The sequence below is a fragment of the Oryctolagus cuniculus genome, chromosome 19 (assembly GCF_964237555.1).
Source record: "Oryctolagus cuniculus chromosome 19, mOryCun1.1, whole genome shotgun sequence".
Taxonomy (NCBI): domain Eukaryota; kingdom Metazoa; phylum Chordata; class Mammalia; order Lagomorpha; family Leporidae; genus Oryctolagus; species Oryctolagus cuniculus.
In genome coordinates this window covers 6060154-6071852 of record NC_091450.1, presented here as the reverse complement: position 1 = coordinate 6071852, position 11699 = coordinate 6060154, and the positions used below count along the sequence as shown (strand labels likewise).

The following is an 11699-nucleotide window of genomic DNA, read 5'->3' as shown; positions in this document are numbered from 1 at the left end:
CCGCACAACATCACCCACCCTTTGGGGTGATGGAGGGTAGGGCTTGCAGGGAGACAGGAAAAGAAAGGCCTGGATGTCAAATGGCAGGTGATGGAGTCGCCCCTGACCTGTGAGGTTGAAAATCCGGCTGGCTGGCCACTGTGCAGAAACTGGGGCTGGGGCGCTGTGCAGCGGTCAGGGGGCGCGGGGCCTTGGAGCAAAAAGTCCAGAGCCAGGAAAGAATGCCTCAGAGTCGGAGGCAAGAGACCTAAACTCCAGGAACGTTCATTCATTCATTCCTCCACTTCACAGGCGTTTGTGAAAGTGTGGGGAGTGGGAGCGTGTGTGTAGGGGGGGAGAGATGCGCACTCAAACTCCCGGGTTCAAAACTTCCCAAACAGCCCTATTAGCCTAGGGGCAGCTCCTCCAAGAAGAGCCTGCGGTGCTGGCCAGTGCACCCCACCAAGGTGACCTAGGGACAGAAAATAACCAAGAGCCGCGGGGGTGTCTGAGTGTAGCACCTGCAGCTCTGGGCCCAGCGATCAGATCTGCACGTTGGAAGAATCATGGGTTGCCAGACGACTGGAGGGAGAACGGTGGAGGCCGAAGCAGTGACCCTGATCAGGGATTAATAAAGTTCTGGCTAACCCTTCGCTGGAAGGGACAGCCTGGGTAACTGAAGCTGTCAGTCCCCTGGGTAGGTGGAGTAAGAATCTTCAAGGCAGGGAGTCTGGAGAGGGTGCAGGGAGTAGAATTTTCATCTTTTCTCTGTGATGTTTATCATGTCAGATACACAGCAATCACTAGCCCCCTAAATTTCTTCATTTCCCAAGAGCCAAGTTACCAGTGCCTCCCCACTGCCATCGGCCCGGGATCCCTCTAGCAGGTATTTCTTGAGCTCCACTCTCCTGGGCATTCCACGCCTCTCAGAATTGCTTCCAGGGGCTGGCGCTGTGGTGATAAGGGGTAAAGCCGCCACCTGCAGTGCCAGTATCTCATATGGGCGCCAGTTGGCGTCCTGGCTGCTCCACTTCCGACCCAGCTCTCTGCTATGGGCTGGGAAAGCAGTAGATGACCCAAGTCCTTGAACCCCTGCACCTGCATGGGAGACCCGGAAGAAGTCCCTGGCTGCTGGCTTCAGATGGGCGCAGCTTCAGCCGTTGCAGCCAACTGGGGAGGGAACCAGCAGACAGAAGACCCCCCCCCCGCCTCTCCTTCTCTCTATATATGACTCTTTCAAGTAAATGAACAAATATTTTTAAAAAATTGATTCTAAATCCAATAACTAAATCAAAGAATATTCAGAAAATGGGCAAAGGGGATATTTATTGGATGCCTACTCTGCCGGCTCTGAGATAGCATACACGCGTAACCGTCAGTTTTAGTGCTAAAAGTCTTACCACCCGTATGGACCTGTATTAACTTGTGCCGGCTCTCAGGTCATCTGCACGCGTGTGCACCTTATCCAGGGCAGGGTTAGACCTCACTCTGCCCCCGGGCGAGTTTCTGCTCCGGTGGTTTCGGCACCAGCTCCTTTCTTTAATAGACTGTTCTGGGAGGGCATCCCTGGACACACCTGTCCGGCTGTCGCGACCTCAGCGGTTACTTTTTCCCAACCTGAACAAAGGAAGCAGTGTCCTCAACCTTAGAAACTACAGGTGGCCGATACCAGGCTGGCCCAGGTGGGCGGCTCACGGGCGGGCTGCTAAGCCCGGGCTCACAATCCCGGCGTCCGGGAGCTAAGGAGGCCATGCTGGCTCCGCTCCGCTAAAGTAGGGGCAGCGACCCCTTGAAAATCGGCACATCTTGGCCATCAGAAAGACCGACCTCAGTACATCAGGAAAGTCTATCTCCCAACCCCGACAACGCAAAGCGCAGTGCGCACGCCCAGCGCGCAGAGGACGGCCGCACGAGCCAATAATCTCCCGCCACATCACAGACCCCGCCCCACCCGGCCTGACGCTCCGCCCCCGCGCACTGTTGACCCGGAGCGAAAACAGCCGCGCGCGGCGCCTGACTCTGGCGTCACTTCCTCTACCGCGATGGCGGCCCAGGGAGCAGCTGCGGCGGTTGCGGCGGCGACTTCGGGGGTCGCAGGGGAGAGCGAGCCCGGGCCAGGGGAGAATGCGGCGGTCGAGGGGACCGCCCCATCCCCGGGCCGCGTCTCCCCGCCCACGCCGGCGCGCGGCGAGCCAGAAGTCACGGTGGAGATCGGAGAGACCTACCTGTGCCGGCGGCCGGATAGCACCTGGCGTGAGGGCGGGGTCCGGGGCCAGGGGGCGGGGACTGCGGCGGGGCAGGGCCGGAGGACGGGTCCTCGCAGGGGCCGAGAGCTGGGCGCTGGGAGTCGAGGGGAGGTGGGGCTTGAGGAAGTAGGCGTTGTAGCCGGCGCTGCGGAAGCCGCAGCGTAGAGGCAGGCTGTTACCCTTCGAGGTGTGCTGGGCGCCGCCCAGATCCCACCAGCCAGGCGATCTTCAAATTCTGATTGTCTACAGAGCTCCCCTTCCACTTCCTTTCCGGGTTTTAGGCTTCATTCCCTTTTCTTTCTTTACTAACTCTCCTTCCTTATCGATCTCTGCTTTTTCCATCTGTCCCCCACGGCCGCCAACAGAGAACCACCCCCTCCCCAAACAAGCTTCCTCTTCGCTTTACATTCCTTTGCCTTCCGTCATCTTCCAAACAAACCCCAAGTTCCTTAGAATGGCATCCATTTTTGTGACCTCTGGGGCTCCCAGTCTTGGCCGGACAAGAACGCGCTTTGCCCTCTGAATACCCTAGGATGCCTTATACCACGTGTGCCTTCTGCTTGGAATACCTTGTCTTCCTTGCCTCCCTGCGCCGCCTGACTCGCTCCTCCTTATCCTTTTAACTCATCTTCTCTGATGCAACGCTTGATTCCCCCTGCAGGCAGAGTGAGCTGTTCCCTGTGCACAGGCCTGCAACATTGTTTGCATACCTCAGCCGCTGCGGTGCTCGTAACATTTACTGTTGTCATTTTCCGGGCTGTGTCTTCTCCCCTATCAGACTGGGAACTTCTGGAGGGCAGGAGCTCTTGTGAGTCATTGCCCTGCCCTCTGTACCCGGGTGTAGGGCCAGACGCGCAGTGGTTGCCTTACTCACTTACTAAGTGAGCTGTGAGTGGTCAGGCACCGGCTGAAAGATTTCAGAGGCATGAGCTCACTCTCTGAGGTGGGCGCTGTTGGTCTTATTTTTCATATGGAGAAACGAAAGCTCAGAAAGTTGAAATAGCTTGGCAGATGTGTTTGGGTGGGGTTAGCTTACCTGCGGCCCCACAGACCTGGAGGCTGCTCCTCCGTGTCCAGGGTCTCTCGTCCTGGTCCTTGCGTCCTGGTGATCCTGCCCTTTGTCCTTCAGATTCGGCCGAGGTGATCCAGTCTCGAGTGAATGACCAGGAGGGCCGAGAGGAGTTCTATGTGCACTATGTGGGCTGTGAGTGACCTGGGGCAGTCTGGCCTGGGTGGGTGGGAGAAGGGCCAGCCGGGCAGCAGCCCTCACAGCCCATCCGCACCATCCTCACAGTCAACCGGCGATTGGACGAATGGGTGGACAAGAACCGGCTGGCGCTGACCAAGACAGTGAAGGACGCCGTGCAGAAGAACTCGGAGAAGTACCTGAGTGAGCTGGCCGAGCAGCCTGAGCGCAAGATCACGCGCAACCAAAAGCGGAAGCACGATGAGATCAACCACGTGCAGAAGGTCCGGGGCCCCCCTTCCCCAGGGCCCGGGAGGCCCCGCTGCCTCTACCAGCTCCCCCGGGCTTCACAGGCCCTGGTGCCAACACATCTCCCGTTTCTTTTTTGGTCTAAATTTTCATTTTATTTTATTTATTTGAGAGTTACATAGAGAGAGAGAGATTGTCCCATTTCTGATGCTTCCTATAGTGTGCCAGAGACTTCCCTGACCTTTTGTGTACTCTTCTTCATAGGGAGGAAAATTCAGGCTTGAGAGGGCAAGGGTTTGGCTGCAGTTGCCCAGCGAGCAAATACCTAGCTGGGATGGGAACCCTGCCTCCCAGCGCTTCTTTCTCTGTCTTCTGTTGGCTCCTAGACATTAGACAAAAATGCTTGAAGTACAAAGGAAAGGAAATGAATGAATGACGTTGGGCACCATCCTGAGTCCTATACGTGTGTGAGCTCATCCCGTCCTCCCTAACAGTTCAGTGCCATAAGGATAGTTATTTCTATGGTAGAAGAGGAAGCAGGCTCAGAGAGATCCAGTAACATGCCCAAGGTCACACAGCTAGCAGAAGGCGGGCTGAAGCGAGAATCATAATGCCAGACAGTGGTCTGTGAGCCCAAGTGTTAGGCCCAGTGTTTACTGCAGGGAATTGTGAGGTGAGCAGCCTTGTCATCCCCTACAGGAGAGGCCCACGACGGCTTGAAGAACCCGGTTAGGGGCTGGCTCTGCCAGCTTCAGTGCCGGTAACTGTGAAAAGTCAGAAACCATTTGGTGACAAAGTGTGGGTTCTTTTTTATTTTTTTTTTAAAGATTTATTTATTTGAAAGTCAGTTACACAGAGAGGAAGAAAGGCACAGAGAGAAAGGGGAGGAGGTCTATCTGCTGGTTCACTCTCTAATTGGCCGCAACGGCCAGAGCTACACTGATCAGGAGCCAGGACTTCTTCCGGGTCTCCCACATGGGTGCAGGGGCCCAAGCACTTGGGCCATCTTCTACTGCTTTCCCAGGCCACAGCAGAGAGCTGGATCTGAAGTGGAGCAGCTGGGACTTGAACAGGTACCCATATGAGATCCTGGCACTGCAGGCAGTGGTTTTACCCCCTATACCACAGTGCCGGCCCCTGCAGTGCTGTTTTTTAAGCTGTGGGATGGGGCCTTCTAGTAGATGGCAAAATTGATTCAGTGGGTGGGGGCAGCATTTAAATTTTGAAAATGGAAGAAAGAAATAGGAAAAGAGAAAATCCCAGAGCGCATAGCACTTATTGGAGGTAAGTACTGCTTGGAGAAGCTTTTACTTCACCTAGAAGCACAACGTTTGCAGGAACGCGAGCGTGGCACCAGTCCTTACTGTGGATGGGACCGGAAGGGCCTCCCAGGGTCTAAGGCAGCAGTGTCCCACTGAACTTCCTGTCAGGAAAAAAACGTTCCGTGGCCATTCTGTCTCCTGGGCAGTGACCGCTGGCCACTGGCCACGTGTGGCTCTTGAACACTATTGAGAGTGGGAGTGAACTTTTTACACTGTAACGAATTTAAACAGCCGCAGGCGCTGGTGGCTCCTGGGTTGGACAGAGCTAATCAGGTGGAAGACGGTGAGTCCCTCACTAGCTGGCACTGAACACACACTGGACACCAAGCCAGATGAGAATGGGCCACTAGTGATAAAACCCCAGAATGGGTCGTAATGGGCAAGTTAACGATCAGCCAGGTTCTTCGGAGCCTAATTAATGTTTGACTCTTAAATAAATTACGGCATTTAAGAGGAGTGTTTCTGTAGTTCTTTATTGCCTTGGCCAAAGCCGCGTGTTTGCTGGCATCCGGGAAGTGTGTCTTAACGAGGGGTAAGGAGGAGGACTTTGTGTCGTGTTGGCAGTGGTCAGGCTGTGAATCGGACAGACCAGGGACGTGTGCCCACCTGTGCTGTGTACCAGGTCTGTGACCTTGGGCAAGTGCCCTGTCACGCTGTGCCACCGTTTCCTCTCCTGTACGGGGGGAGAGCCAACGGCGCTATCTCCAGGCTCATTGTGAAGACTCCAGCAGGATCTGTGGAGTGAAATAAATGGCAACTGGCTGGTGGCCAAGGGCGGGTGACCACACTGCTCCCTGTGTGTTCACCACTCTGTAAAATCAAAATAAGAATGCTTTAGCTCAGATCGCTGAGGGGATTAGCTGAGGGGCCCGTGTTGTGGTCTAACAGGTTAAGCTACTGCCTGTAATACCAGCATCCCATATGGGCACTGGCTTGAGTCCTGGCTGCTCCACTTCGCATCCAGCTCCCTGCTAACATGCCTGGGAAAGCAGTGGCGGATGCCTCAAGTCCTTGGGCCCCTGCACACATGTGGGCTCCTGGCTTGGGCCTGGTCCAGCTCTTGCTGTTGCAGCCATTTGGGGAGTGAACCAGCAGATGAAGATCTCTCTCTCTGTCTCTGTAGCTCTATCTTTCAAATAAATAAAATAAATCTTTTATTTAAAAAATGTTTTTTTAAAGGGTTAGTTGGGCCTGTTTAGGCAGAGCGCCTTGTGAAGGGGACTTCTGGGTCAACAGTGGTCCTTTCTCAACTAAATAGGCCCCAAGCCCCTCTGGTGCAGGTTGTGGGCCTTCAAGGGTGCCCCCCCCCATTGTCCAGCTGTCGGCGGCACCTTCTTCAAATTCTGGCCCAAGAACACCATGTGCTGTGTGACTGGACGTTTACTCCCCCGCACACTCAAGACTCGGACAATAAGGGAAGCAAGCTGCTGACCACCTTGCCCCTGGCTTGGGAAGGCCGCTGTTCTCCAGAGCGGGAGACGCCGGCCAGGCTTCCTGGAGCGGGTGGGGACGACGCTGGGCCTTGGAGGCCTGGAGCCAGCACAGTGGAAACAATTACAGCCTCCAGCTCACAAAGTCCAGCTCCGTCCTGGGACCCGCCTGCCTCGTGCTGTGTGCCAGTTGGAGGAAGCGTTGTCTGCTGGCCTAAGGAAAGGGCATTCGCAAGGGGAAGGCCCTGCACGTGCAGAAGCACAAAGGCCAGAGAGTGGGTGTTAATCACTGCGGGGCTTTGCGGGGCCTGAGCCTGGGGGTTGGGGCGCTAAGGAGGCCTGGTCAGTTGTCCAGACCGGACATGGTAGGAAAGACTAGAGGATTCCAGAGCGTGACTTCAGAGATGTCAGGGAGGTGAGTTGCCATCCGCTGGTTGAGATCTTGGCCATGCTAATGGAATGCCAGGCTGAGAGGGAGGAGTCGAGAGCAGGCTCAGTGGCTGGACTCGGGCAGCTGGGCCCAGGGCGAATGCCCAGGAGGAAGGTTTGCAGAGAGCAAAGGGGCTTTCTGCGCATCTTGAGTTATGACGCTGCTGTGGAAGGGGCCTCTGGGGATAGGCCCACCGGCAGGCAGCGGCAGGTGCCCAGCAGAGGTGCCCAGGCCCACGGGGCAGTCAGCCGTGGTCGCCCTTGCCTTGGGAGACGAGATCCATCCTATCATGTGGCAGTTTGGGCAGAGCTGGGTTGCCTCACTGTGCAGCGGAAGCTCTTAGCTCCCGATCCGCGCCTTGGTCAGCTGGCAGGATGTCCCAGCACGGGCATCAGGGGTGTCTGGGCAGACAGGCGAGGCGCTCAGACCAGCCAGCCACAGACCCAGGTCAGACGACTTCGCTCCGGGTCTGGTGTATGGATGTTCTGGAAGCCAGGAGGGAGGCACCGTGGACCCTGAGATTAAGGGGCAGCCTGACCACCTTCTGTTCAGCCCTGCGCACTTCTCTTCCCTGCAGACTTACGCAGAGATGGACCCCACAACGGCAGCCTTGGAGAAGGAGCATGAGGCGGTACGCAGGGTCAGGGGCCTGCCTGGGCATTCCCTCACCACTTCCTCCCTCACCCGTGCTAAGCCTTGTGCTGTCCTTCCCCACTCCCCACCGTCCCCCTCTGCCTGCAGATCACCAAGGTGAAGTATGTGGACAAGATCCACATCGGCAACTACGAAATTGACGCCTGGTACTTCTCACCGTTCCCGGAGGACTATGGGAAACAGCCCAAGCTCTGGCTCTGCGAGTACTGCCTCAAGTACATGAAGTATGAGAAGAGCTACCGCTTCCATCTGGTGAGCTGGGCCAGGCCGGGCCCTGGGGCTGGGGGCGGCTGGGAGCAGAGAGGGGTCTGCAGGAGTCAGGCGCCAGGAGCAGCTGAATTCCAGGCCTGGCTTTGCCTTTCTGTGGGGCTGACCTTGGCCAACTTACTGCCTCCCTCCGGACCTCAGTTCCCACGTCTGTAGAGGGGTGCAGTTAACTCTTGGGCCCTCGGCCCTTTGGCCCTTGACCGCTGTGTTTAGCAGCGCCAGGCTCCTGGGTGTGAAAGAGGAAGTGAACGTCCACCCCTAGCAGTGGGACGAAAGATGTGGACGGGGATCAGAAGGTGTGGAGGGCGGTGCATGGGAACTGCACTCTCACCACCAGCATGGTGAGGGGGGAGGGGAGGGTTGCCCAGAGCAGTGAATTTCCCTGGTTCAGGAAAGCCAGGGTCATGGATAAGTGCCCTCTGGAGACCCCTAGCCCGAGTATGCGCTCTGTGCGCCCAGGAGGTTCCGTCCTCTGCAGCTGTTAGGGAGGACTCCTCAGGCTGGGTGAAACACTGACCCTGGGGGCTATGGATGAGAAAAGGGGGAGACTTGCTCGGGGCCGCACGGTGGGGTGGTGAGGGTCGTCAGGCAGGGAGCCTCTGAGTCTCAAGCCTGTGTCCCCCACCCCACCCACCTCTCACTGCCAGGGCCAGTGTCAGTGGCGGCAGCCCCCAGGGAAGGAGATCTATCGCAAGAGCAACATCTCTGTGTACGAAGTGGACGGCAAAGACCACAAGGTGAGCTGGCGGCCAGGGGGCTGGGGCGACGGGGCACGCCTGGGGCACCTCCTGGATGATCCTCACGTCTCTACAGGAGAGCCAGCCCTTGGGCAAGCCTGGGTAGGGAGAAGGCCTGCGAGGTCTCACGAAGCCTAGCTGTTGGCCAGTGGTTGGTACACAGTAAACACAGGGCCCTTCCTCCCCCTCCCTGCCAGCCTCGGGCTAGGGTTCCCTCTGGCCCCAGGGACTTGTCCAGGCCTGGGTAGCTGTGGGCTAGGAGTGGAGAGCTTCTTGCCTGAGGCTGCTCCTGGAAGAGCTTTCTCTTTTCAGAGTGCAAGAGAGAGGTTGTTTGCTTTTGCCTGGGAGGGAACTGCTTTGTGTGAGACTTCCTGCCTGACAGTTCTGTGATGAGGATGGCTGAGCTCCTGGTTCCTGGCAGAAGGACTCCCCTGGGCCACGGAGGGAGGGGGGTGCCCTGGGGCCTGCCTTGCCGTTGAGAACTTGGCCTTTGCACTGGTCAGTCCGACAGGGTCTCAGCCAAGTGGCCCAGTTCCCTTGGAAAGGCAATATATGGGTAAGAGGAAGAGAGGGCAAGGCCGTGTTGTGGCGTAGTGTGTAAAGCCACCACTTGCAACACTGGCATCCCACATGGGGCGCCAGTTCATGTTCTGGCTGCGCCACTTGCGAGCCAGCTCCCTGCTGATGCGCCTGGGAAAGGCAGTGGAAGATGGCCCAAAGTGCTTGGGTACTGCCACCCAAGAGACTGAGATGAAACCCCCGGCCTCTTGGCTTCAGCCTGGCTCAGTCCTGGCCATTGCAGCCACTTGGGGAGTGAGCTGGTGGATGGAAGATCTTTCTCTGTATCTCTGCCTCTGTCTGCAAGTCTGACTTTCAAATAAATAAATCTTTAAAGAAAAAAAAAAAAAAAGGAGGAGGAGGAGGAGAAGGGGGACAGGCTTGGGAGTGACACCTGACTTCAGATTGCTCTGTTACTTCCTCCCTGACCCTGGAGGAGTTTCTTACCCTTGTTTGTTCCTGTTTCCTCATGCGTGAAATAGGAGTCACAATGTTTACTGATCAAGTTGTTAGTGCAATAAATGAGACAGCAAATGTCAGATGCCTAATGCTGTGCGAGGCATCCAGTAGGCGCTGCAAACACGTGGCCTTTGCTGCTACTGGCGCCCTTTGGCACTGAAGGGGAACACCCACTGTGAGCCTGGTGCCCTGGTACCAGAATTGCTGGGCTCACAGAGTGGATGTGGAAGGTGTCAAACCAGAGAGCCGTGTAACCTGGGCTGTGAGCCAGTCTCGAGGTCCTGTTATCCCTCCCGGTGCTGGCCTGGGCGGGTCTCTTGAGTCTGCGGCAAGGAGTGGGCGGGGCCAAGGGGGCACCCCAGGCTTTGAGGCCCAGCCTCGTGCTTAGCTCTGTAGTAAGTGCCGGGGAAACAGCAGTGAACAGGACAGGTGGCAGAGTTGAATCAGCCACGGGACATTGGGCACGCCACTTGCCTCTTTCTTCTGGGCCTCAGTTTCCTGATCTGAAACAGGAGCCGATGTCCACGGAGATTTGACCAGATTTAGGCCTGCACAGCCCTCCGTCCGAGCCCCGCCCGGCCAGCTCCGCTCCGCTCACTGATTGTGTTTCTCTGCCCATCTGAGACTCCTTCCAGTTCTCAACACTGCTGTTCTGGGGAGGGCCCCTCTGCCGCCGGCCTGGCACTCACAGAGGCTGGGCAGGGGAGCTGTTCTCGCCCCCTGAGCCCGTGGCTATCTCCCGCACCCCTCAGATTTACTGTCAGAACCTGTGTCTGCTGGCCAAGCTGTTCCTGGACCATAAGACGTTGTACTTCGACGTGGAGCCCTTCGTCTTCTACATCTTGACCGAGGTGGACAGGCAAGGGGCCCACATCGTCGGCTACTTCTCTAAGGTGCTGGCTTGGGAGGCTCAGACTTGGGGAGGCGGGGGCGGGTACCGCCTGGAGGAGGGGCTGAGCCCTCCCGTGCCAAGGCCCTGAGCACCCCAGCCCCCCGCAGGAGAAGGAGTCTCCAGATGGCAACAATGTGGCCTGCATCCTGACCCTGCCGCCCTACCAGCGCCGCGGCTACGGGAAGTTCCTCATCGCTTTCAGTGAGTGGCTCCCGGGGGCTGTCCGGGAAGGGGCGGCCATGCCAGGGCGGGCCGGATCCTCACATGCTCTCTCCACCCCTGCCAGGCTACGAGCTCTCCAAGCTGGAAAGCACGGTAGGCTCCCCGGAGAAGCCTCTGTCTGACCTGGGCAAACTCAGCTACCGCAGCTACTGGTCATGGGTCCTGCTGGAGATCCTGCGCGACTTCCGGGGCACGCTGTCCATCAAGGACCTCAGGTGGGGCTCTGACCTCAGCCACAGCCTCGGCCTCCGGAGTCCTCAAGGGAAGAGCTGTCTATCGGCTGTGACCCTGTCTCTCTGGCCCCTTAGCAGCTGGCCCAGCCGGACCCTCCCTTCCCTCCCCTCCCTGTCCCGGAGACCTGTCTCCAACGTCCGCTCTTATCCCTTTCTGTAGCCAGATGACCAGCATCACCCAGACTGACATCATCAGCACCCTGCAGTCCCTCAACATGGTCAAGTACTGGAAGGGTCAGCACGTGATCTGTGTCACGCCCAAGCTTGTGGAGGAGCACCTCAAAAGTGCCCAGTATAAGAAACCTCCCATCACAGGTGGGTGGGGGCTGCTCTGTGTGTGTGTGTGTGCTTGCACGCGTGTGGGTGTATCCACACACTCACTGTGGGGGTGTAGGTGTAAGGACTGCTTTGTGCTTTGTCACATGATCCCAAACCAGTCAGACTAGCTCTAGCTCCCAGGACACAGCCTGGGGCAGGCGACTCCATTCCTGGGCTTCCCTGCCCCCTTCCGTAGTCCGCCCTTGCCCTTTTGTTCTGGCCTGGAGGAGGTGAAACCTGGCCTGGGCCCAGAGTGTGTGTGGGGGGAGCAGGCAGGTGTGCACAGGCCTGGCCCAGAGGCCCAGCCCACCTCTCACAGCCCCCTTCTCCCCACAGTGGACTCGGTCTGCCTCAAGTGGGCCCCTCCCAAGCACAAGCAAGTCAAACTCTCCAAGAAGTGAGCTGCCGGACCCGCACCCCAGGCCCTGTAAATATGTACAGACCCTTCCCATCACTTTTTCAATAAAGCAAATTCTGTTGGTGCCTCTGGACGTTGAGGGGAGGGGCAGGGAGAGGA

At 57.5% G+C, this 11699-nt stretch overlaps 1 protein-coding gene across 1 annotated transcript; it reads left to right on the top strand.

The window, feature by feature from the left end:
- Positions 1–1963: 1963 nt before the first annotated feature.
- Positions 1964–11665, top strand: KAT8 (lysine acetyltransferase 8). The gene is made up of 11 exons (XM_002721730.5): positions 1964–2232; positions 3355–3429; positions 3520–3695; positions 7420–7473; positions 7584–7748; positions 8411–8500; positions 10270–10410; positions 10517–10610; positions 10696–10846; positions 11025–11179; positions 11519–11665. The coding sequence occupies exons 1-11, from the start codon at positions 2022–2024 to the stop codon at positions 11581–11583; spliced, it is 1377 nt and encodes a 458-aa protein (XP_002721776.1). The 5' UTR covers positions 1964–2021; the 3' UTR covers positions 11584–11665.
- Positions 11666–11699: the final 34 nt, after the last annotated feature.

Excerpts from the sequence above, each read along its gene's own strand:
- KAT8 (XM_002721730.5), top strand. The coding sequence starts at position 2,022 with ATGGCGGCCCAGGGAGCAGCTGCGGCGGTTGCGGCGGCGACTTCGGGG. Across the intron at positions 3,430-3,519 it reads CTATGTGCACTATGTGGGCT|TCAACCGGCGATTGGACGAA; the intron begins GTGAGTGACCTG and ends CCATCCTCACAG. Across the intron at positions 10,611-10,695 it reads GAAGTTCCTCATCGCTTTCA|GCTACGAGCTCTCCAAGCTG; the intron begins GTGAGTGGCTCC and ends CACCCCTGCCAG.